At 35.6% G+C, this 26,924-nt stretch overlaps 1 protein-coding gene across 1 annotated transcript; it reads left to right on the forward strand.

Annotated features, from left to right (window-relative positions):
- Positions 1-1,157: 1,157 nt before the first annotated feature.
- CHMP2B (charged multivesicular body protein 2B) lies at positions 1,158-26,872 on the forward strand. Its single transcript, XM_032406330.1, has 6 exons — positions 1,158-1,442; positions 14,535-14,626; positions 19,068-19,262; positions 23,167-23,269; positions 26,397-26,503; positions 26,684-26,872. The coding sequence occupies exons 1-6, from the start codon at positions 1,409-1,411 to the stop codon at positions 26,792-26,794; spliced, it is 642 nt and encodes a 213-aa protein (XP_032262221.1). The 5' UTR covers positions 1,158-1,408; the 3' UTR covers positions 26,795-26,872.
- Positions 26,873-26,924: the final 52 nt, after the last annotated feature.

Here is a 26,924-nt window from a genome sequence, read left to right on the forward strand (position 1 = left end):
CCACACTTAGAAATCTTTGAGACATGATTCATAAAGCCAGAGGTGACTAATAGTATTGACACTATTACTGGAGTGTTTTCCCTGGCAGAAATGACATGAAACAAAGGCTACTACTATTTTTATCCTGTGGAAGACAGTGTTGCTTAAAGCTCTAATAGATTGGAAGGAAAAAAGTTCACAGCAAAATTAAGATTCTAAATAGTGAAATAATATATTAAACTGAGATGTGTACACACACACGCACACACACTGAAGTAAAACAATGAACTTAAGGTCTTGATCCAAAGATTGCGTTTTCCATATTTATGCTTATACGCACAAGTATTCTTTAAATAATTTATTATGCTTTTCCTTTAGGTGTTCCTCCTCCCACATTAAGCACCAAGATCCAGCTATATAGCATTCTAATAGGTTCACAGCATAGTCATGAATTTTTTTCAAGCAATTACAAGAAATCGAGATTTTAAGAAATAGAACTGGAGACGTTTAAACCAGTATACAAATATGTGTGGATTTTTTTTAAATTTTTTTTATGTTTCCAGCCAAGAATAGTAAATAGTGTTGCATTATGAAAGTTGTTCCCTATTCCCTTCCCTCACCGCTATTCTCAAGCCTAGGAACAGAATTCCCAGAGACATGCCGGGGGGTCGGAGCCCTGGGCCGAGCGAGGCAGGTGAACGCCTCGGGACCCACAGCGGGCTGCGCGGACTAGCGCCCGGGAGATCGCTGACGAGTCAGGGCGGAAAAGAACGTGAACTCCGGAGACAAACACCGCCAAGGCACGCACCACAGCCCTGCAACCAACCCCTGCACTTATGAAAGTACTGATACTGACAGCAACGGGATGGGTTGTAAACCAACTGGTTCCGGGACGACCCACACTTGTCCTAAGACGCTGGAGACCCCCACTTCCAGCTTCCCCCAAACAAGGAAGCAAGGGCTAAACAAGGCCCATCTCTGTTAGCATGTCCCCACGGAACCCGCACAGAGAAGCCTCCCGACACCGCCGACGGTCTCCCACGCTCTGCTGCCACCGAAAGCCCCACCTGACACGCCACGCCGCGACCCCGCAAGCGGGAAGAGCCAGCAGCAGCTGAGGTGAGGGCAGAGGCAGCAGCTTCAGGCGCCGCAGTGCGCAGGCGCGCGAGCCTAATGCGCAGGCGCCGCCTAGAAGTGACTTCTCCAAAAAGTGTCTTAGTTCTCGGTCACCTGAGCTCGGGGCGAGTCGGCTGCGGTAGGCTTCGCCGATACCCGCCTTCCGCGGGTCCTGCCTGGAGACCCCGCCCTCTTCTCTGGCCCGTCGCTCCGTCACACCAAACCCTCTAAGGGCCTGTCCTTTCCCTCCTGTCCTTTCTCAGTCGCGGGTCGGACCGGGCCAAGCCGGGCAGCCCAGGCGCGGTCCCTGACCATGGCGTCTCTCTTCAAGAAGAAAACCGTGGATGGTGAGTTCAGGCCGGGCCAAAGGGGCCCAGCTCTGCGTTTCCCTGGCGTGTTTTGGGGGCTTCCGGCCACGATTCTTTCAGCTGTCCCTGGGGGCGGGGCTGGATCGAGTGGCCCCACAGGTGACCGCCCTCGTGCGTCACTTCTCTGCTTCCCCATCTCTGCTGACTCGCCACACCTCAACCTCACCTGAGCAATCTGGCTTCTTCTCTCTGTAACGCACATACACCACCTTTACCGCCCTCCCCCCACCCGCGGTTTTTCCTTTAGCGAGACCTTGAGCATTTCGAGGACAGGATGCGGTTGGCCCTTGAGTGTCATTAGACGGAGATTTGATGAGTTTCTTGTTGGTTTCATCTGTTGGTTTGTTGCTCCTTCAGTTTGGAGCTGTACTACTTAACAGGCGTACAAACAGGAAAACTGTATTCAGCTGGAGGAGGGGATAACAGGCTCCAGTTACAAAATGAACCTAGGTCTGGGTCGGCTTGCCCTTAAGAATATCCCATCAATAGAGATGTGAAACAACTGCTTCTTTACTGACTCCAGGAGAAATATAAAAGAAACCTAAGGGAAGTACCTTGGGTTTAGTTTTCATAATGTATTTTTCCTTCCCTGTGATTATCTTTTGCTATCTAAAGTAAGAGATGTGGTATGTATTGTCTGCATAGAAGTTTACATTTTTAGATACTTGCATTGTTTCAGACATTTAGCTCAATGTCATCTTAAGAGGAAAGAAATGAATGTACAGAAATATACAAGTTGTTGTTTATAAGCAGTTACTGTAATGTATATATAACACTGATTAATTACTTTTTGATATTTACATTGACTGCCACCAGGAATCAAATTCATTCAAGTTATTTAAAAATTGTGTTTCCTATTACATGTTGAGTTTAGGTTGCTGTTGGTTCAACCAAAGAATCAGTTCTTTGTAAGGGTCTAACCCTGCCACAAAAGGAGCCGTGGTAGCTAGACAGTGATTGGTACAAACTGGGTGCTGAGTCCAGACCTGGGGTAACTCCTTCATTCCTTTGTATTGACTGTTCCAGTGCCAGCAACATTATTTTCGGGAGGATAACAAAGACATCACTTTTACTCTGCCACTCTACCCTTCACTTCAACACATAATGTAATGTTAGTCCTGATTTAGTACACAGCATAATACATTTTTGCCTACGCTGAGTGGGTGAAAAAAATTTTTTTTTCGATTTATGGACTTTTTATTAACTAAATAGTACCATTTACAGTACCTAGAATACCTTTCAAGTTGGTACAGGATATAGGACAATTATGTGAGATGGATTTGTCTAATTTTTAATGTGGCACTTTCTTCACTGTTTCAGTACCAATATTGTGGTTTCCAATTATTGTATAGTACTTCAGGGGGGAAATGGTTTATTTTTTTGCTTCAGTTTTTTATAGTGACAATTTGCTAAACAGAGGAAAAGAGTTGTACCATTGTTACTGTGATGTTACAAATTATATTTAAAAAAAAATCTTAACATTAAAGTCCAAACAGCTTTAATTGCTTAATATCTGTCAAATATTTTCAAAGACATAAATATCAGTTCTGTATTTTCATCACTGTGCTTCTAGGCACAGTATACTAGGACTATTGTACTTTAAGTATAGAACAGAATAAAAAAGAAAAAAAAGTGAGGATTTGCAGTGAGGGTATTTAACTATATACTCATTTGTAGTTGGGTTAATTCATCCAAGAAATAATGTTTTTTGCTAAATAGATTTATTTGTAAAAAGAAAGTCTTAAGGACTTTAGGAGCTATACTACTGATTTAAAGATCTATGTGTGAAATTTCTGAATGTAAATTTGGCCACCATGTACATTTACCGTAACTAGCAAACTGCATACTTGATGTTTTTTTACATTATTATGTCAATTCAGATCACTTACTGACATTTCAATTACAGATTTGTACTTTCATTATTCTGATAATAGAGCTTTGTTGATGTTTTTACTCCTTGTTTTATTAAAAAGGTGTTTTGTTTAAAAGGTGACAGCATTCTTCTTAGCAGTAATGAGGCTGTATATTATGAAATATAATGTATTTTTATGCTTTTCTCCCAGATCCTCGGACTCGTTGATTATTGATCATAAGATCTTTTGCTGTATGCTGCCTTTATCTGTTTCAGCAGTAATGAAATTCTGATATATAAGGGAAATATGTAACTGCACATAGATCTGGAGAATAATTGAATCTTTTTGTTTCTTTGGATTGGCTGGAAGAGTTGCATACTATATCATTAAAGACTACTGCACTTGTAAATTAAAAAGGGAGACAACAGTACAGCACTTATTACCATTCAGAGTTATGTTTAATTCATTTTTGACACAAAGATGAACAAGCCTCTGCAGTGTATACTTTGTTACAGAAATTAATGAGAATTGTACCTCAATGCCATAGAAGAGAAAGATTCTTTTGAATTTGAAATTACAATTGAGTATTTGGTTTTCCTTTTACTGATTTATAAGGTATACACATATACATAGGGTAATGTGTTTACAGTGGTTTTTTTTTCCCCCTAAGTGGACTAATGGTGACCTGCTTATTGAAACTAATTATGAACCTGTAAATCAGGATGCCATGAGGATTTGTCATAAATGCACAACTAATTATGTCTTTTAAAAAGTGAAATTTTTTAAGCACTATGTAATTGTTGTCTGTTATCCTCAATAAAGGCAAATTTGAGGTCCTACTCTAAGCCAGCACTGTGATAGCATTTTGTATGCAGCATCTTATTTAATTCTCACAAAACTTAGAAGGTAAGTACTATTATCATCCTCACTTCATAGGTGAGGAAATTGAGATACAAAGTACTAAGTAATTTGCCCAAGGTCACACAACTTAGTGGCAAAACCAGGACCTCATCCCTTGAGTATTATCACTGATAATATTTCCTTATTAGAGAGCCTATGACACAGTTTAATTTTGCTATTCTTTCTAGTATATGGAATTCTCAACTTTTGGTAGGTACTATGTAATGGTAACCATTTATCTGTGAACTGGACTCTTTTTCCCTTGGAATCAATGGTAGAACTTTAATTTCATATAGTAGTAGAACTGGGAAGAACCCTCCTTTTCCTGATTCTCTCTTGACCCAGGGTTTCTTAGGAAGTATTGTCCAGTCTCTTTTTGCTCTTCGTGTAAACTTCTTAAAGGAGTAGTGTCATCTCCCATCCCTACCCCTTTATTTCTCAGACAATGCCCCAATTCTATAGCAGTTGCTTTACATCTTAAGCGGAGAGAGCTTGCTAAGATCATCAATGACTCCTAGATTGTCAAAATGGCCATTTTTTAGTGATCACCTCTTGAGCCTATGTTTTGCATTTGATCCTAATAATAATTTCTTTATTGAAATTCTCTTTTGGCTTCCATGAAACTCTTTAATATTTTCCTCAAATTTCTCTAATCACTTTTTTTCTTTCTCCTTTCAGGTTTTTCTTTTCTTTTTTTTCCTTCCTCTTTTCCTCCCTTCTCCTTTCCTTCCTTCCTTTTTTTTAAACCCTGCTCCCTAAATGTTAGTGTTCTTCTTGGTTCCATCTTGGCTGCCACTTTTCTAACTGTACACTCTCTCCCTGCATGATCTTATCCAAAGTCTTGTTACTTTATTACCTAAGTGCTGATGGATCCCAAATTTGTATCTCTAGTTACATTTTTCTGAGTTTCAGACCAGCGATTTGCTGAGTATCTCCACCTAGAGGTCCCAAAGTACCTCAGATTGAAGAGATTCCAAACAGAATTTATCACTATCTCCTTTAAGTCAGTTCCTTTCCTGAGTCTCCTCTTCCAGTATTGGCAGGTCTTGATTTTGCCTCCTACCTTTAATTAATTACCAAGTTTTGCTCCTTTTGCCTCTTAAATATTTGACACATGATTTTCCACTGTGTGCCTGCGCTCCTGCTCTAATTCAGATCCCATTTTTCTTGCACTTTATTACATCACCTTTCTGCTTTTCTTTCCTGTAGCTTCATAGCCCTTAAATTGTTCATCTACAAAGTTGCCTTGTGATTTGATCCACCTGAAACCCAAATCAGACTATTCTACTCCTCAGTGTAAATCCCTTTATTATATCGCTGGTACCGACAGGATCAACGAGAGCTCTTTAATAGGCACATATGGCCCTCCTTGATCTGGTCCTTATCTTTCTTTTCATGTCCCTGACCATTTTACTGTCCAGCGGTATTGTTCTTATATTCATCAGTACTCTTTCTCTCTCTGACATATTTTTGCTCATGATGTCCTTATGCATAGAACCCTCTTTTTCCTTCCTCTGGCCTGCACTAGGTCAGGTGTTTTTCTTCTCTAAGAACTCTTCTCTGATGCCACCTCAAACTGTGTTAAGTATCTCAGTCCCGTATTCTCACTTTTTTAGCCCCCGCTTCCTGACTTGCATTCACTGGAACTAAAGTAGATCCTTGTGCACTTCCAGAGTTGGATTATGTTTATTCAGAGTTTTTCCTACATTGCATTTATGCAAGGTAGCAGAGTCTCTTCAGCACACATGAAAGTATCTCTGCAGCAGTTTATTTCAGACAAAATTTCAAAATGATAGTATTTACTAACCAAAAGTAGTGTTTCCAGGATCCAGAGCTTATTATAGTCTATATCCATATATCATTGCCACCCACCTGCAAGTTTAGACATAATTTGAGGAACTCTACTGATAGAAGAGGAGCAAGCTTCTTGGTTTTTGCGTTATTGGGATTGTATCCATGTATGCTAGTAGTTCAGAGTTCAGAATCTGGAGTTTTGACTAACTTGGGATAAATCTCCTGTGAGAAGGTAGGTTGACACATTTCTGATATCTTAAGAGAGAATAAAATCTACCAACTATATAAACTGAATCCCCTCCAGAACTTTTCTGCTTTCTTCCAAATAAGATAGAACTGTCTGGTGCTACCTATAATAGCTAGATCTTTCCTAGGATGCTTTGTGTTCCGTTAGTGCTTGTTATTCTGAATATTTAAAAACTCAAATTTTACTTGCTGTTTGGCCCCTACATTCTTGGCACACCAAAGAAAAATAATTGAACATGGGATTCAGAAGCACAGTACTCTCTTCTGAGCATTTTTCTGAGTTAAAGTTCTCCATACTTTTTGGTATGAAGACGGATGGATACCATCCATGGGTATTTCTGTAGGAAAATGTCTCCCCTTTGTATTTCTGCATCCCTAGCATGACCCCAAAGACTGGTATTTCTTTTCCTGCTGCTATTTTCTACCTTCAAGTCCCTAAGTCTGTGAAACTTTCCTTTCATAGGATCTTTCCTTCTTGTTCCCTCTCTTATCTAAAGTGAGGAAATGCTCTTTCACAATTTTCTGAACTGAAGCTGTTATTGATGATGGTACCAAAGCTGTGTCTTTGAGGACCAAATGAGACCTAAAGATATACTGACACATAGCCCATATGAAGACCTTCCGTCAGCTCTTGAAAACACTGATATTTTACTAATAATAAATTAATCTGAATGAATTTCTCAGTATTTGAGTGACTTGAGATTTTACTGGGGGGGGGAGGGGCAGGAAGCATTCCTTTTATGCTACCATAGGGCTAGACTCCTATTTTCTCTTTAGTATTCTACCTCCTCCTTCCAAGAAAGTCCTGCTGAGTTTTTCAACTTCAACCTAGTTTTTAAATGGATGATTGGCTCCCAGGACCATATGTAGAAAAAATCTGTTGGCACAATCCTCCACAGTTCTTTCTGTTTCCCATAGTTGTTTTTTGTTCTTATTTTTTCTTTACCATGTATCAAAACTGGTTAATTAAGCTGATGCCATTCCTCCCTGATTTTTTGATATACAGTTTCCAAACCCTGAGAAACAGATTTGCTTGCATATCAAATTCTGATTCCTCCCCCATCCATTCTCTCATTGTCATTTTCCCTCTGCCTCTCAGTAACTTTGGTTCCCAGAGCCAGCATTTTCTAGGAACTGACCTTAAACATTTCTTTCTTATCCCTTAACTTTTGAGTTTGTGCTATTTGCAGTTTTTTTCTCCTCATCTACCCAAGAAGGTGGTACCTCCCTGCATAGCCAGGACTCCTTTCCTCTTTACTGTTTGGTGAGCTCCACCACACCCCCTTCACACAAGTGGTTCTTCTATTCAGTAAGGATCAGGTTGTAGCTAATCCCTGTTATCCTGCCATCCCAGGGCTGCAGACCCACTACTTACACTCACAGCTGCTGCAGAGATTGCAGATGAAATCTAAAGGAGAAGCTCCCTGTCTTCTCAGGTCTTGATCTCCAAAGCAAGTTAATAAAAATGGTAAAGCAAGATGTGCTTTGTTTATTCTGTGCTTCTCTTTCAATCCATGTGATCACTAGACTTAAGACAACTGATAGGCAATAAAACTGCATGGATCAAAATGATTTTTTTTTTCTTTAAAGAAATACATTTAAAAGCAGAAGATATGGTATATTAGATTAAAATTTCTGTCTTGACCCTGTAGTAAACATGACCTTATAATAAAGCACAAAACCCAGTATATGGTAGAGTGGATGCTGTCTACTGACCAGTGCCTCCCTGGGCCAATAACCTGAACTACCCTGTAAGCTTGAGACAGGGTATCTCCTTTTCCCCAAACGAAAGGCACTTTAAAGATATTTAAAATATAACTCACAAATTAATGAGTGCCTGTATTTAGAGTTGATAATTACTTTTTGCTTCAATCCTTAAATGTGTAAATTATATGTAAATAAGCAGGGTCTGGAAGGACAGCCATAATTCAAGTTGGGGCCTAGCCTCAAACCCCAGTAGAGAATTCTATCTAGTAAGCTAGGCTGGACCACATGGAGGCCCCTTTTGTATTGTTTTTATTTTTTTATTTTTTGACTTTTTTTTTTTTCCTGTAAGCAGATAGACCTTATTGATTCACAACTAAGGAGAGCAGAATGACCTTTTCTGTCTGTATCTTCTTAAGTCCAAAATTTAAGCCTGATCACTCCAGTGCACACATGTATATTTCATTCAGTAAAAATAACCTGAAAGACTTGAGATAGGCTTTTAATGCCTCCAGTGGAGCTGGCTTGGGTGGCCTTCTCTAGGTGTTGTGCTGGGTTTGGATGAGAAGAGGGTAGTGGTTGGGACGGCCTCCGACCCTTTTTTTACCTCATGGAATGGGAGCAAAGAGAACATACCATAGTCACAGCCATGTACCATTGCCATTTTCACAATGTAAAAGTTCTTTATTACCACCTATTATGAAGTGCTTCACAGCAACCCCACAAGGTAAATGAAGTGCTGGAATATAAAAATTTGGGCATATTCTTTTGCCTAGAGAAGGAAGCAGGGATGGGCAGTAGCCAAGCACTCTATCTCCTAGATGTCAGCAATACCCAGTACATGTTTCTCTCATTGTCTTGACTCAGAATGAAAAAAAGGGGAAAGCAGAAAATTGTAAGGGAAATAATCTGGTTATTTCAGTGCTCTATCTTCCACGGTATAAGGAGATCTATCATAGTTAAGATTCATGGTTAAATTATCAACCATCTTTCTTGGTAACCAATAGAGTTTATTATACATTTCAAAGAAATGTATTAACTATGCCTATAAGTCACATTCTTTTACATTTCAGTATATGTCTGTACTCCCGTAGATCACTGCTAAGTATACTATATTGGGGTAGTAGTTGGCATGAAGTGTGGTGGGAATACAAATAAATAAATAAAATACTTGTGCTCCTTGCTCTTAAAGAGCTTGTAATCTTGGGAGGAAATCAAACCTACCAAAAAATAAATATAATGGAAAATAAACTTGGCCTAAAAACATTAAAAGTGTCTCAGAACCATTCTCCTATTAGCCCCTCTGAATTATCTAGAAGACCAAGTCATTAAATGTGGATTTAATATAGGGATTTTTTTTTTAAAGAGTGATTTGTTTTTTATAGGATATGCCTATCATCTCATATGAAGAAAATGTTTTACTATCTTTTCTTACCATAATATGTTTTAAAGTGGTATGATTATATTTTAGTATGCAACATTAGATGCTCTCAGTTTATAGCTTAGAACTGTTTAAATATTAATAGGTCTATTAACTATGGGGCTATGGAATATGCAGTAGTTAATTTTCTTTCTTTTTCTTTCTCTAATATACAGTGATAGTTATGGTACACAGTTACATAAAATTAAGAAAAGGGAAATAAAACTATTTTGATTAAGGTACATGTTCTGGTAAAATTTCCCAACAAAGATGGCTATATCTATCTTCTGCTCGCTGATTCTGTGACATCAACTGCTGTGTCCAAAACGTCAATCAGTCCTAACACTACGTGGAGTTAGCACAGATGCAGGGCTCAGTCCTAGAAGACTGTCCTCATCCTAGATGCCAGTCACAAGTCCCAATTGGCCACCAGTGCTTCTGACTAACCAGCTGTGAATTCTAGAGTCCCCAAAACTTCCTCCACAGTTTGATAATTTGCTAGAACAACCCTTAGAACTCAGGAAAGTGCTTTACTCAGGAATAGCCAAATGGAAGCAAAGTTGTGGGGGCTGTAAGTGGCCCAGAGCTTTCATGCCCTTTTCAGGCACGCTGCCCTCCCAGCACATCAGTGTGTTCACCATCCCCGAAGTTCTCCTAATCTCTTCTTTATTCAGGAGTTTTTATCAGTCTTCAGTTCCACTCCCTTCTCCTGAGATCAGGGGGTTGGGGCTGAACATCCTACCCTCTATTCAAGCATTTTGTCTTTCTGGTAACCAGCGCCCTCCAGAAACTATCTAGGGGTCCACCTTCTTGAGCTAAAAGATGTTCCTACCACTAAGGAAATTCCAAGGGTTTTAGGAGCTCTGTGCCACGAACTAAAGACAATGATCAAATACATACTTTTTATTACATATTATACTATTCTAATAATGAATAAGTATATATTGATAGAATTCTAGATCTTAGCAGTCAAGGCTTTAAGCAATTGCTTTGCATCTGTATCGGTTATCTGACCACAATTTAACTTGTCAATATGGTGGCTTCTTTTTCACTTCTGTACTCTGAAGGCTTTAGAAGACCCTCATCATTGAAACAGTAGGGTAAGTGGTCAGTGTTTTTATACCAATTCATTGGTTTTGGCAAGATAGCATGCTAAGTTCAAAAGAAGAAAATTGGGAGTGTTGAGGATGAAAAGGCTGATGATTGCTTTTAAATCTAGGGAAACGAGAGCTTTGCTGTTTAGTGTCTACAGATGTCAGAGGAAAGATATTGTGCACTGTGGACTGAATTGTATGCCCATAAAATTCATGTGTTAAAGTCCTCACCTCTAATGTGACTATATTTGGAGATAGGGTATGTAAAGGGTAATTGAGGTTAAATGAGGTTATGAGGGCATAGCCCTAATCCAATAGGAGGGTGACCTTATAAAAGAGGAAGAGGCACCAGGGATGGGCACACTAAGAGAAAAGACTGTATGAGGACATAGCAAGAAGGCAGCCATCTGCAGGCTAAGGAGAGAGGCTTCAGGAAAAATCAAACCTGCCAACACCTTGATCTTGGACTTTCAGGTTCCAGATCTGTGAGAAAATTAGTTTCTATTGTTTAAACTACCCAGTCTATGGTATTTGTTATAGCAGCCCTAGGAAACTAATAAATTGTGACAATAGAATGCCAACCAGTGCTCCATGGAGATTTAGCATCTAAAAAATATTCAGGTTCCAGATCTGTAAGAAAATTAGTTTCTATTGTTTAAACTACCCAGTCTATGGTATTTGTTATAGCAGCCCTAGGAAACTAATAAATTGTGACAATAGAATGCCAACCAGTGCTCCATGGAACATTAGCATCTAAAAAATATTAATAGAGATTTCTTAGAAGGGACCCTTGGCTTAATAAATTTGGGAAATAAAGGATGCTTGGGTGGCTCGGTCAGTTAAGCGTCTGACTCTTGATTTTGGCTCAGGTCATGATCTCAATGTTCTGGGGTCGAGCCCCCCCCCCCCATTTCTCTTATATATATATGATATGGTTTCCTATTTCTATATTTAAGGAACCTATAGAATACATTCCTAGAAAATCCTGAGCATGAGCTGTCCACCAATATAACTTCATTGAGAAACACAGTATGCAAGAGAGGGAAAATAGATGTCTTGTAAAGATAAGCTCTGGCATCTTAACTTTTATTCAGAAAGTCATTGTAGTTGATTAGTTATATTTTATATAATGACTTGAAATGTTTTTCATTCTGTTTTAAATCTTGTATATTTTTACTGATATGGATCTATAGTGATAAGGATTATGTCTCCGATACCTTTATTTCTTCTTTGCCTGAAAGCCTTCATAGCATAATATGGTAGTTAAAATCAGAGGCCCTGGAATCAGACTGCCTGTATATGAATCCTAGCACTCTTTCTTCCTTGGGCAGATTACCTTACCGAATGTCAAATTCCCTGAAATAAGTGAGATAATAGTACTTACGTTTGTGGTTGTTGTGAACCTCTTAGTATGCTGCCTATTCCTCAATATAATTAGTTATCTTTATTCTGAGTAAAGTTATATGTTACAGGAATGTGTAGAACATAAGTTGTGATGTTCCATCAGTAAAAGGATAATGGGTGTTGGCTCTGTTGTTTTATTTGAGGTAAAATTCACATAACATTAACCATTTTAAAGTGAACAACAGTTCAGTGGCATTTAGTACTTTCACAATGGTGTATAACCACCACCTCTAGTTCCAAAACATTATCATCATCTCACAATAAAATCCTGTACAAGTGAAACAGTGACTCAGCATTCTCCTCTCTCCCCAACCCCTGGCAACTACCAGTCTGCTTTCTGTCTTTATGAATTTATCTATTCTGATATTTCCTATGAACATAATCATAAAATGTGACCATTAATATCTGGCTTCTTTCACTTAGTATAATATGTTTGAGGTTTATTCATGTTGTAGTATGTATTAGTACTTCATTTATTTTTATACTCCAGTTCACTTATACCTAGAAGTAGAATAGCTGTGTCATGATAATTTTATGTTTATCTTTTTGAGGAACCACCAAATTGTTATCCACAGTGTCTGAACTTCATTTCTTTTTATACTCTAGTTCTCTTATACCTAGAAGTAGAATTGCTGTGTCATATGGTAATTTTATGTTTATCTTTTTGAGGAACCACCAAATTGTTATCCATAGCGTGTGGAACAATTTACATTCCTATCAGCAGTACAAAGGGTACCAGTCTTCACATCCTTATTAATACTTGTTATTTTCCATTTTCGTTTTTGATTATAGCCATTCTGGTGGGTGTGAAGTAGCTCTCATTTTCCTTATGACTAATGATGTTGAGCATCTTCTTTTTGTGTTTATTGGCCATTTCTGTATCTTCTTTGGATAAGTGTCTGTTCAGGTCCTTCAACCATTTTTAATTAGATTTTCTTGTTTTTGAGTTTTAAGAGCTTTTTATATATTCTAGATACTAGACTCTTAACATATATATAGTTTGTATATATTTTCTCCCTTTTTGTGGAATATCTTTCCACTTAATAATGTCCTTTGGTGCAAAGCCTTTAAGTTTCATGAAGTCCAGTTTGTCTACTTTTTCTTTTGTTGCTCATGCTTTTAGAGTCATATCTAAGAATCTATTGCCAAATCCCAGATCATGCGAATTTACTCCTATGTATTCTTCTAAGAATTGTATGATTTCAGTTTTTATATTTGGGTCATTAATCTTTTTTTAGTTAATTTTTTTAAAAAGATCTTATTTGTTTGTTTGTTTAGAGCGCATGGGCATGCAGGCAGCGGGAGGGGCAGAAAGAGAGGGAGAGAATCTCAAGCTGACTTCTACTCTGAGCATGGAGTCTGATGCGGGCTCGATCTCATGACCCCGAGATCATGACCTGAGCTGAAATTAAGAGTTGGACCCTAACCGACTGAGCCACCCAAGCACCCCTAGATAATTTTTATATACACTGTGATGTAGGGGTCCAATTTCATTCTTTTTCATGTGGACAATCCTGTTGTCCCAAGTGCCATTTGATGAAGAGACTATTCTTTCTGTTGTTGTTGTTACTGTTGTTTTTAAATCTACCTCTTGACTAGAAAGGTACTCTAATGAAGTGATTAAGATTACAGATTCAGGAGACAGAACACTTGGATCCAAATCTGGCATTACTGCTTACTACCTTGTGACCTTGGGCAAGTTATTTAAACTTCCTAACACTCAGTTTTCTTTAAATATAAAATAATAGAAAAATCAACTCCATAGCATTATTGTGAATATTGTATAATATATGTACAGCACTTAGCAAGATTCCTGATAATAAGAGACCAGTTTTGGCAAGAATTACCATCAATATCTATGATTTTTGAAGAAATTACTGTTAGTAACAACTAACCCAAATTATGGTCCATCAGGCCTAGACTAATACTTTAATTCTTCAAAAGATGGGACTAATGAATCCAAATGAATTCAGTTAGAAAAACATTAAGATTGATTGGAAATTTAATAGTATATCAGGGCAATTATGTATGTTATTTACACCTTAACAACTATCCTTATCATATGGATAAGAAACCTGAAGTTTAGAATATTAACTAATTTTGCCAAGATATCATCAAATAATGATCCAGTAGCAGAGGGAGGATTCAAATCCAGGTCTGCCTCATTGGAAGGTCTGCTGCTTCACTCTGTTATAATGACTTAGTGTAGAAAAAAGGATTTAATAAACACATGATCTGTCTTCCTTCCTGGAATTTCATATCATACTGGAGTAAGAAGAGATGAAAAGTGTGTGTGTGTGTGAGAGTGTGAGAGAGAAAGAGAGAGAGAGAGAGACATATATATGTGCCACATAAAACATTGCATACTATCAGTTCTCTAAGGGAATATTTTATTGTGATTTATATGTACTTTTGGTTAAACCTCCAACTATAGCCTGTCTGCACTTATCTTTTGTAATTCTTTATATAATTAATATTTATAATCCAAGTATTAATATTTGACTAATTTTTTAGTATATTGAATGAAAAAATTTTAACATCTAGTAAATCAAGGTTTCTTTTTTTTTTTATTAAGGTCTCCAAGTCTAATATTTCAAATGGTATTGAAAAAAATTTTGGAATTCATACATTTAGGTTTCTTTTGTGGTTCTCTTAGATGTAATAAAGGAACAGAATCGAGAATTACGAGGTACACAGAGAGCTATAATCAGAGACCGAGCAGCTTTAGAGAAACAAGAAAAACAGCTGGTAAGTAGAACATTAAATTTCAGTTTAACTTTTCAAACAAATTTGGAAATTAGTGTTGGAATAATTAGCTAACTAAGAAAAAGACACATGGCAGGTGGTAAGTGATTTACTAAGAAATGGCATTTAACGTCTTCCTGCATTTTCTGCTTACCTTTGTTTATTGTGTCATTCTGCTGACTTTTATCAGGATTCTGTGTATTCTGCTGATTATAAAATCAAATTATTCTTCAGTTTGTAGAAGTCATGAATGCCTAGGAGGAAATATTACTCAAAACACAGCTACTTCATTCTCAGTTAACAACAAAAATAAAATAGTCCTGAATAATAAGAAAGGGTTACAAGAAATAATTATGTTAGCTCATTGGTATCTTACTTGATACTTTAGTGATCATTGTATCTGTGATAATGAATGTACTTTTTAAAAAATAGATTATCTTTCCCATCTTTAAATATTTTTGTTATGTTTTTAAATGTATGTTGCTTAAAATCTTTTAAATGAACAGCATGATTGAGGTATTACTAACATGCAATAAACTACATATTTAAAGCATACAATTTGATATATTTTGGCATATGCATAAACTCATGAAACCTTACTTCCATCAGGGTAATGGACATATCCATCATCCTGAAAAGTTTCCTATTCCCTGCGTAATGTCTTTCACCTATCTTTCCCTGACTCCCTCCTCCCTGGCAAACACTGATCTGTCACTGTAGATTAGTTTACATTTTCAAGACTTTATATAAATGGAATCATATAATATGAACTTTTTTTTTTAAATATGGCTTCCTTCACTCATCATAATTATTTTGAGATTAATCAGTGTTATATAATCAGTATTAATTTTTTAAATTTACTTCATTGTATGGATGTTTCACAGTTTATTTATCTGTTCACCAGCTAGTGGACATTTAGGTTATTTCCAGGTTTGGGCTATTTTGAATAAAGTTGCTATAAAGATGCAATTGAAGTCTTTGTGTGAACATATTTTCATTTCTCTTGAGTATATTCCTAGGAGTGGGATTGCTGGATCATAGGGTAAATGTATGTTTAACTGTGTAAGAAACTGCTAGACAGTTTTGCACAAAATTGGCTATAATGTTTTCTGTTCCACCAGCTATATTTGAAAGTAAAGTTGTTCCACATCCTGGCCAATAGTTGGAGTTGACAATCTTTTTACTTTTAGTCATTCTAGAGGTGTATAGTGGATTGTCATTTTAAATTATATTTTGCTAATTGCCAGTGATGTTCAGCATCTCTTCATGTGCCTGTTTGCTGTTTACATGTCTTTTTGCCCATTTTTGTCAATGTTTTCTTTTATTTATTTGTATGTTTTTTATATATTTGAAATACAAGTACATTATTAAATATATGTTTTGCAAATATTTTCTCCAGTTATTGGTCTTGTCTTTTATTTTCCTGATAGTGTCCTTTGTGGAACAGAAAATTTTTTATTTTAATCAAGTGCAAAAAAGAATCTTAGTTTTAGTTCTTACATTTAGGACTGTGAACCATATTGAATTAAATTTTATTGTGTTATCAGGTGAGGGTAGAGGTTCACTTTTGCATCTGTTGAGATGATGATCATGTAGTTTTTCTTCTTTAGTCTGTTAATGTAGTGAATTACATTTATTGATTTACTAAAGTTGAATCAAGCTTTTGCTCCTGGGATAAGCTCCATTGGTAATGATGTGGTTTTTTTTTTTTGAAATATTTTTTTCAGTATGCTGAAATTCTGTTAAGAATATTTGCATCCGTGTTTGTGAAAGATAATGATTTGTAGTTATCTTTTTGTCCAGTGTCTATTTGGTTTTGACATCCGAGTGATGCTGACTTTAAAGCATGAGTTGGTTTCTCTTACTCTTCCTTTACTGGAAGAGTTTGTGTATTTCTTCCTTAAATGTTTGATAGAATTCATTAGTAAAGCCATTGAGAGGGAACTTTTCTTTGTGGATATGTTTTTAAACTACAAGTTCAATTTTTAGAAAAAAAACAGATACAGAATGGATCAGGATATGTCTTTTTAAATGAGCCTTGGTAGTTAACATCTGTCAAGTGATTCGTCCATGTCTACTAAATTTTAAAATGTAATAACCGCAATAGCCAAACTGTGGAAAGAGCCGAGATGCCCTTCAATAGATGAATGGATAAAGAAGATGTGGTCCATATATACAATGGAATATTACTCAGCCATCAGAAAGGATGAATACCCAACTTTTACATCAACATGGATCGGGACTGGAGGAGATTATGCTAAGTGAAATAAGTCAAGCAGAGAAAGTCAATTATCATATGGTTTCACTTATTTGTGTAACATAAGGAATAGCATGGAGGACATTAGGAGAAGGAAGGGAAAAATGGGAAGGGGGAATTGGAGGGAGAGATGAACCATGAGAGACTATGGACTCTGAGAAACAAACTGAGGGTTCTAGAGGGGAGGGGGGGGGATGGGTTAGCCCGGTGATGGGTATTACGGAGGGCACGTACTGCATGGAGCACTGGGTGTTATATGAAAACAATGGATCGTGGATCACCACATCAAAAACTAATGATGTATTGTATGGTGACTAACATAACATAATAAAATTTAAAAAAAAAGAAAAAAGGAAAAGAAGATTTCTAAAAAAAAAAAATGTAATGACCTGTTATTCATAATATTCCCATATTATCCTTTAACATCTTTAGAATATGAAGTGATCCCTCCTTTGCATTCCTAATCTTTGTAATTTGTGTGTTCTCTTTGTCTCTTTTTTTTTTTTTCCCCCTTCATCTATCTGGCTAATGGCCTGTCAGTTTGATCCACCTCTTATGAAAAAAGGCTTTGGATTTCATTAATTTTCGATATTTTTTCTTTCCTACTATATAGATTTCTTTTATTGTTTAATATTTTTTCTTGTATTTACTGTTTTACTTACTCTTTTTTCTACTTTCTCAATTTTGAAGCTTGTGAAATATTTATTTTTTTCTAATATAAGTTTTAATGCTATAAATTTCCCTCTAAGAACTGTTCTAACTGTAGCCCACACATTTTGATATGTTGCATTTTCATTTTATTAAGTTCAAAATATTATTTCTCCTGAAATTTTTCCAACCCATGACTTATTTAGAACCATGTTTAATTTCTGCATATTTATGATATACCTTCCTTTTCCTTCCTTACTGATTTCTAGTTTAATTTCATTGCTATTAGGGAACATACTTTGTATGATTTCAGTCCTCTTCAATTATACTGAGTCGTGTTTTCTGAGCAAAATATGATATATTTTGGTGATTTTCTTCTTTTTTAGTGTATATCTATAAAAAACAAGCATTCTGCCGTTGGTGATGGCATTTTTATAAATGTTGGTTAGGTCAAGTGGATGATAGTATTTTTTATAAATCTGTATCATTGCAGATTGTCTACTTCTAACAGTTATAGCAATGTAATCGAGAGGAGTGGTTGATATCCCTCATGCTGATTGTGTATTTGTTTCTCCTTTCAGTTCTGTCAGTTGTGCTTCACATATTTTGAAGCACTGTTCTTAGGTGCATGCACGTATAGGATTGTTCTAACATCTTTATATATTGATTCCTTTGTCATTATGAAATGCCCCTTTTTATTTCTGGTAGTATTCCTTGTTCTCAAGTTTTTTTGTTTGTTTATTTTATCTGATGTTAATGTACACCAGATTTTCAGATTTTAGTAAGTAATTATATGGAATACGTTTTCTATCATTTTTACTTAGCTTTGTTTTTGTAATTAAAGTTGGTTTCTTGACGTAGTATATAGTAGTGTTTATGTCTTTTACTGAGGTGTTAGGTGAACCTTCTCACTTAATGTAATTGTCTGTATTATTCGCTTTAAATCTACCAATGTGCTCTTTTTGCTCTGTCCCACCAACTCTTTGTCTTTTTTTTTTTTCCTTTTTCCTACTGACTTTTAGGTTGAACTTCTTCATTTTCTTTTGGGCTCTTTGTAAATACTATTTTATAGATTTGCTTTGTATTTGTGGATGAAGGTATGAATTCTGTCTTTCCCGTGTAAACCTGTGGAATAAATTGCTCTCTCAAATTAACTTTTTTTCTGTGACTTTATGACTGCCTCTTCCTCTCTTTTTTTTTTAATTTTTTTTTTTTTTTAAGATTTTATTTATTTGCAAGAGAGAGAATGAGAGACAGAGAGCGTGAGAGGGAGGAGGGTCAGAGGGAGAAGCAGACTCCCCGCTGAGCAGGGAGCCTGATGCGGGACTCAATCCTGGGACTCCAGGATCATGACCTGAGCCGAAGGCAGTCGCTTAACCAACTGAGCCACCCAGGTGCCCACCTGCCTCTTCCTCTCTTTATGATCAGGGAGAAAAGGGTATATGATGTGTGTTTGATTTTTTTTTTTTTTTTCTGAAGTTAATCATTAGGGACTACCTCTCAGTGATTTTATTCCCCTCTTTTTATTTCCTTTCTTAGGAATTAGAAATTAAGAAAATGGCTAAGATTGGTAATAAAGAAGCTTGCAGAGTTTTAGCCAAACAGCTTGTACATCTACGGAAACAGAAAACAAGAACCTTTGCTGTAAGTTCAAAAGTCACTTCTATGTCGACACAAACAAAAGTGATGAATTCCCAGATGAAGATGGCGGGAGCAATGTCTACTACAGCAAAAGTAAGTGGGAACCTTTATATCCATACATTTATTGTTTTATCTAAGACATATAAGTGTCAGTATTCAAATCAGATTTAAAAGTAGCTCCTGATGTATATTTGGCACAGAATCTGTGTAATATTTAGTAAAAGGCGTTAATAATACTAGATAATCCAGATAACTACTTCTAGATTTTTTAATTGAAGTATAGTTACCTTACAATATTATAACAGTTTTGGATGTATGTAGATTCTTTATTGATTTACTATAAAATTTCTTGTTTCAGATATTTTGATTTTTTCCAAGGTCATGTGTAGCTTCTAAATTTTTTAAATTGACTTAAAAGTGTTGTTTGCTTTTTTCCCTTAAATTGTCAGAAGATTTTTGGTCTTATTTCATTAAGCTATAAGTTTTAATTACTTCTGAGTAATAATTTGCTTTTGATTCATTTTCATGTATGTGTCAGAAGGACACATGATTTCTGTCAGAAGGATTTATCAGTTAATTTTACCAGGAACTTATGTTTAACTTATGGTCTTTGTATAAAAAAAAAGTTTTTACTATAGAGTTTATAGGACTGTGAGCTTATTTTAGAGAGAGTGAGCTCGGGGGTGGTGTGGAGGGGAGAGGGAGAGAGAGAATCTTAAGCAGGCTCCACACTTAGCATGGAGCCCAAAGTGGGGCTCAACCTCATGACCCTGAGATCATGACCTGAGCTGAAATCAAGAGTTGACACTTAACCGACTGAGCCACCCAGGCGCCCCTGAGCTTTTTGATTTTTTAATAAATAATGAGTCCCTTGATGTATGTGAAGTACTGTAAGGAGTAAGAAGACATCTAAGATGAAGGACCTGCTCTCACAGATTTTATAGGTCAATTGGGGATGGGGTGGGGGTAGAGAGCAGGGAGGTTAAGGTATATCTGACAGGGAAACTACCGACTACATACATCAGTTTGTGCTAAGTTTCAGTGAACTGCACAGATCTTTGAATTGAATGATCTGAAAGACTTTGCAGAAGACCTAGGTCTTAAAAATACCATTAGGTGTTAAATATAAGGAAGGAGGAATATGAATATGAAGACCAAAATAAAAGAAAGCCACAGAGGAGAGAAAGTAGGAGGTTCATATTTAAAAAATGGTATATACAGTTGATTCTCATTATTTGAAGTAGTTAATGTTCTGTTAAGTTGGGAATACTCAGTTAGTGAATATCGAACCATTTCTCCTATGGGAAATATAGGGTTAGCCTTTGGTCACAATGTTTTTGTCAACCAGCTTATACCTAATGTTTTATGTGTTTCTGTTGAAAGACACCATAGTTAATAAATGTTGATTCATTAACATTGAAGTCATGCCTAATCAAAGCTACCATGTATTTTCTCCATGGACACATAGTTTTGTGCACTTAGTACTTTGGTTGGGGCCATTTAAATAATGGCAAAATCACCAACAAAATGTACAAAAATATGGCACTAAGTAGACCACAAATAAGGACAGTTGTTTACGGTTTGAGAGTTGAGACAGGGAGGCAGAGTGTCACCTTGTTTGACCTCAGCTGGAAACAAGCCTGTTGAGCAACTCACATTTTTTTGCTGTTCTCTGTGTGTCCACAGAGGAACACAAAAGCTCCATGAGTATTGGTTTGAGGTTTACAAATACATTTTAGTGAGTAGGCAGATCCACAAATACGGAATCCGGAAATAATGAGGAGCAACTATAATTGTGTTTTAGATTACAGAGCACATGAAAATAGAATTTATCCATCTTAGCTGCAGTAAGTGCAGTGACACAATATGTTCTTTAAAAAAATAGAGGAAGTTTCAAAAAAAATAGAGGAAGTTTCAATATTAGTTTTGTTCTGTCACGTAACTTATTCTTGATGGATCTTTGTCCTTTTACAGTGAAAAATACATAGTTAAGGACAGAAACTTTTGTTTTTCTTTTTTCTTTCATAAACGGACAGAACTAAACATCTAATTTAGGAAAAGATCATATGTGATGATCACACACTTGAGATGGGTAACCTTTCAATAATGTTAAAGGGAAAACCACTTATTTTGCAATTTTTTTTGCAGGTTGTAGGCTAGGAAAAGGTACCGAATATGGTCCTGCCATATAGAGATATCTGAACTGGAATTTTCACTTAATCTTTTTAGAAATGTATTAATTCAGCAAATATTTGTTTAGACCCTATAGGTAGGAAGTATAACAAATGATGGGGATGAAGTGGAAAGCAAAACCAGGCAAGGGTTTAAACTGTACAGTCTATTTCAGATTTTATTTATTTATTTGAGAGAGAAAGTGGGAAGAGGAGCAGAGGGAGAAGGACAAAGAGACTCCATGCTGAGCTCGGAGCCCAACTCAGGGCTCAATCCCAGGACCCTGATGAGATCATGACCTGACTTGAAATCAAGAGTTGGACGCTTAACCAACTGAACCACCCAGGTGCCCCCATACATGCTTAAAAACAGCCCATTTGAGAGAGAGTTTAGTGCGGTGATTAGGAATATACATTCTGGACTAGATTACTTGAATTTAAATCTCACTTCTGTTCATTAGCTTTGTGACTTTCAGCAAGTTATTTTGCCCTTCTGTGCCTTCATTCTCCATTTTTAATACAGGGAAAATGGTGGCACCTAGCATGTAAGATTTGTCAGGCTTAAATAAATGTCTTTTAACTCTAAATGTTATTATATGTAAAGTGCTTAGAACAGTGTCTGGCACATAGTTAAGACTATATAGGCTTTTACTGCTTTATTATTATCATTATCACCATTGTTATTAGTATTAGTTGCTACAATACTGTAAGTTGCAAGTGAAGTAATATAACTTACAGCAATAAATAGGGAATTTCATCTGTAGTGAGTAGGATTTAACAAGGATATCTATTCTAATCAGGGGTGTCAGGGACGACTTCCCTAGGAAAGTGGTGAAATCTGAAGTGTTGATAATGAAAACAAATGGTGAGGAGCATTCCAGGTGTGAGACAGCGTATGCAAAGGTCCTGTGGCAAGAGAAAGTATGGCACATTTAAGGAAGTGAAAGATCAGTGTGGCTGGAGGGCAATGGTGCTCCATAAGACTAGCTTGTTAGGCAGAGTTCAGTGGTGTTTGGTCTCATAGTGAATTATGGATTTTGGCTTTTAATACTAAGAACAATGGAAAGCCACTTCAGAGGTATGTGTGGGCTGGAGGGGGATGGGGGAAATCCAGTGTTATACTTAAAGGTTACCTTGGCTGTAGCACTGTGTACAGATTGTGAAAAGACTGCTTGGTATCTTTGAAACTGATGTGTTTTATATTGTATAGTGTCTGAACTACTGTATATAATACATAAATTTTATATATAATATGTATAAAATATTTTGGCCATGCTAGATAGCATTAATCTCTTTTAATGAAATAACTTGTGAATATAAAATGTAAGAGTTCTTTTCACATATTTTTACAAAACTTGGTGTTCTGTTCATTTCTTTAAACCGTGGTTTAAAATATGTGAATGGATTAAGTGTGTATGCTGTGTATCTTCCTTTTTAATTTAGACATCAAAAGCTTAATGAAAAATTTTATAAAATTTAAATTGTAATTCTTTTCAATTTAGACATTACCTACTTGCCACATAGTAGGCAAATGTAGTTTTCCCGTTTGAAATGGATTTTTTGCGGACAATGTTTTTTATTTTTTTTTTGCCTACTGTTCATATGAGTTTTTTCACCCTGGTCTTTATTATATAAATGTTAAGCAGATGGTTTCCAAGTGAGTATTTCATTTTTTTCTAGACTACTTAACAGTCTTATGTTAGATTATGACAGTATGTATATCTTTAGAAAGCCTGTATCTAATTTGATATGTTCTCTTTGGACTTAATTCATAGTAAAAATGTCACATTTATGTAGCCAACATGAATCTTTTCATATATTTAAAGACAATGCAAGCAGTTAACAAGAAGATGGATCCACAAAAGACATTACAAACAATGCAGAATTTCCAGAAGGAAAACATGAAAATGGAAATGACTGAAGAAATGAGTAAGTTTAATAACTTGTAATGAAATTTACAGTTTTTTTATCTTTGAATCAGCCAAGTTTATTTACTAGCAACCTCATATTCTAATCCATAAAAGCACAAATGTTGAAAAAAGCAGTGGTACAGCACCCTTCTGCATAGATGTCTATATAGTAACTCTAGTGTATTGTTAAATTGGCAAAGTATAAGGCTCAAATCCTATCAAACTTTACTGGAAGGAAAAATATAAAATATGATATGCCATATTTTTATGCCATATTGGCCCCAGCGGTTTTGCTTAATTGATGAGGGGACCAAAACCAACTTGTGAATAAAAGAACTCTTCCTGGTATGAATTTGGTAGTTTAAGAGTTGTGTTGATTCTTTTCATACTAGAGAAGATCTCTATTTTTATTAGAGGTAGAGATAATGGGGAGCTCTTTTGTTCTTATTTTTTCCTTCTTCTTCCCTAAGTTATTTAATATTTAGTTTTCTTCTTTTTGACTATAAACTAATTGCATTTTGTAGAGGAAATATGGAGAACACAAAGAAACAAAGTTCATTTAAAAAATCTGTTATCACATCACCCAGATATAGTTACTGATAATGTTATATGCTTCTTTCCTATATTTTCCCATATCTTATAGAAGTTAAATCATATTACATGTGCAGTTTTGAACCTTATCCTGCTTTTAGAAAACATAATAGTATGATATACACATGTACTCATGACCTTAAATCTTCTCTGAAGTCTTTTTTTTAATAGTGTTAATATTGCATAACATCAGTATTCAATAACATCAATCTTAATTTATTGAACCATTCTTACATTGGTCAGTAAGATTGTTTTAAAATTTGTTGTGTATTTGCTAATCCTTTGATAAATGTTTCTATACTATTTTTGACTAAATTTTTAAAATCTCTTTAGAGTATTAACTTTTGTAAGGCTTTTGGTTCATACCAAATTCCTCCCAGAAAGACTATTCCAATCTTTATTTGGTTGCTAATAAATAAGTGACCTTTTACAGCATCCTGGTCAACATTACTTAACCTGGTATGTAAAAACTGACATCATTATTTTGCAAAGGTATTTTCTAATTGTTTTACAACTATGTAGAGATATGCCAGTTTAGTTCTGCTTAGCTGCTAGCATTTTAATTTAATGGCATTTAGTGTATAAACTAGTATCTGATTAAATTATCAGGAATACGAAACTCACCACCTTAAGTATTCAATTTCAAAATATCTATTTTCTATTTTCCTTTTAGGAGTTAATGAAAATGTATGTGTATCTTTGATAGTTCAAAAATTCTTTAGCTTTGACTGTGAATCTTTACTTTGAAAAATATGACTTTTTTGAAACATCATTAGTGAATTTTTAATGACTGTGAGAATTGTCATTTATATAATGATCACAGTATCTAACGTGTTTATGTGATTCCCAGTGATGGCACAGGTGTGAGCAGATCTTAGAGGAATTAACTTTTCCATTAAGCTATAATGAAGAGAATCAATAGGCTCATACAACTCATATCTATCATAGTTCTCATTTGTATTTTACTACTTTGCAAATGGGTCTGAAAGAATAGTAATTGTTGGTGATTACTCATTTCTTCTGTGACCTAGTAAAGTGCATTAACATTAGTATTTTTATCCAAAGGTAAATTCAAGGTTTAAATGGATCTAATCTTTTTCCAATTGAAATTTATATTGTGCAGTGCTGCTCCAGAATGAACAAGTTCAATTTTGGAAACAGGATCTTTGAGAAATCTGTATTTTATACACACACACACACATTTTATATACACACATACGTATGTAAATACATATATATAAATACAAATATATAAATTATATATATATACGTATATATATAAAATATGGTTAATTTTGTTACACTTTTTCTGAAAGCATCCTTCTTTGTTAATCCCTGATTACACCTCTCTATTCTTTCTCATCTATCTCAAATTGTCAAATCATGCTCATAACAACCAGAGATCTTAACCAGTATCAAGCTTTATTAATTATATCAAGGACACAAACAATTAAGATGTACATGTGAAACTGGGAGAGGGCTGGGACGTCCCAAATGATTCCCCAGATCTTTTTTCCCATATCAGACATAAGCTCTTTGACCCAGAATAATAGATACACCTTTTCCATTCATGCCCCTTAAATAATAACACAACAGAAGAACTTACTCTACCTTGAGTGTATTCCTTTTGTCTTCCACCAAGTCTTTGCTCATTCTATTCCCTCTATTTCTGTTTGGTCAAATCCTATGCATCCTTTAAGGACCACCTCACATGTACTTCTTCCCAGTTGGATATAATCTCTTCCCTTTATTATCTTTCTTATTTACTACAATCTGATTGATTGTTAATTTCTTTTCTACTTAAATGTAAACTACCTGAGGTCTTCATTTTTCTCTGTCCATTAATTGTACTTTTACTACATGCTAGGCACTTTGTTTCAGAAATAAACAAGACATAATCCTAATGTGATACCTTCTATATAGAAACTTTTCCATAAATACTTTGGGAAGGGAAGGAAGAGAGGGATATAGCAATAATAATCTTTGCAAGGTTAAATTGGATGTCATTCTGTAGACAAGTTTAATAAAACACTCAACCTTAGACTTTGTTAGAATATTCTGCCTATATGTTGAATGTAAATTTAAGTTGAAAATATAATTATAGGTATAAAAAGAGTAAATTGTCTAATATTTACAGGATATTTGATTCTTGCATATTATTCCATGGTCAGATTTAACAGCTACTAACTAGCTCAGTGAATACAGTTTGTAGAATCATATTTAAAAACTTTAAGCCTTTAGCTGTGAATTTCTTTTGTTGTTGTTTATTAAAGACACATTTTTAAAAATCATAGTAGACTTGTTATATTATATAATTATTATTTATATTAGTTGTGTTGCAATGAAAAGTACTCCAGATTTAGTAACTCAAAAATGTATAAGTGAACTTCACTAACATTTGAAAATGACTTTTGTAGTTTGTTGGTTCAACTAAGTTTGCCCTTGAGTAATATTACAAATATGTACACATAGTTGGGCCACCTTCTAAAAATGTAAATCTAACTTGAAATCTGTTTGATAGTAACTGTAATTTTGTTTCTCCCCTTCCCCCCAAGTCAATGACACACTTGATGATATCTTTGATGGCTCTGATGATGAAGAAGAAAGCCAAGATATTGTGAATCAAGTTCTTGATGAAATCGGAATTGAAATCTCTGGAAAGGTATGAATATGTCTTCTATCCTCTGTTGGAATCGTTTCTACCGCTTTTGTCACTTTAAGTTAGCCTTTGCCCTTAGAGACATCTTTTTATATTTGAATGGAAAACGTCTTTGCAGCATATCCTTTGTGTCCTTGCCCAAATGTTTGATAATGCATTTTTTTTCCTTTTCCTTTAATATAGATGGCCAAAGCTCCATCAGCTGCCCGAAGCTTACCATCTGCCTCTACTTCAAAGGCTACTATCTCCGATGAAGAGATTGAACGGCAACTCAAAGCTTTAGGAGTAGATTAGTCAGAAAAACCATAATATTTTGCTTACTTATAATTATTATTTAGTATAAACCAGGCACAGTGCAGATTTCCTTTTACAAAAATGAAGACCATGAGCAAACAGTTGTTTCCTAACCCATGACTATTTTGAA

This window comes from Phoca vitulina, unplaced genomic scaffold (assembly GCF_004348235.1).
Source record: "Phoca vitulina isolate PV1807 unplaced genomic scaffold, GSC_HSeal_1.0 scaffold8, whole genome shotgun sequence".
In the NCBI taxonomy this organism is placed as follows: domain Eukaryota; kingdom Metazoa; phylum Chordata; class Mammalia; order Carnivora; family Phocidae; genus Phoca; species Phoca vitulina.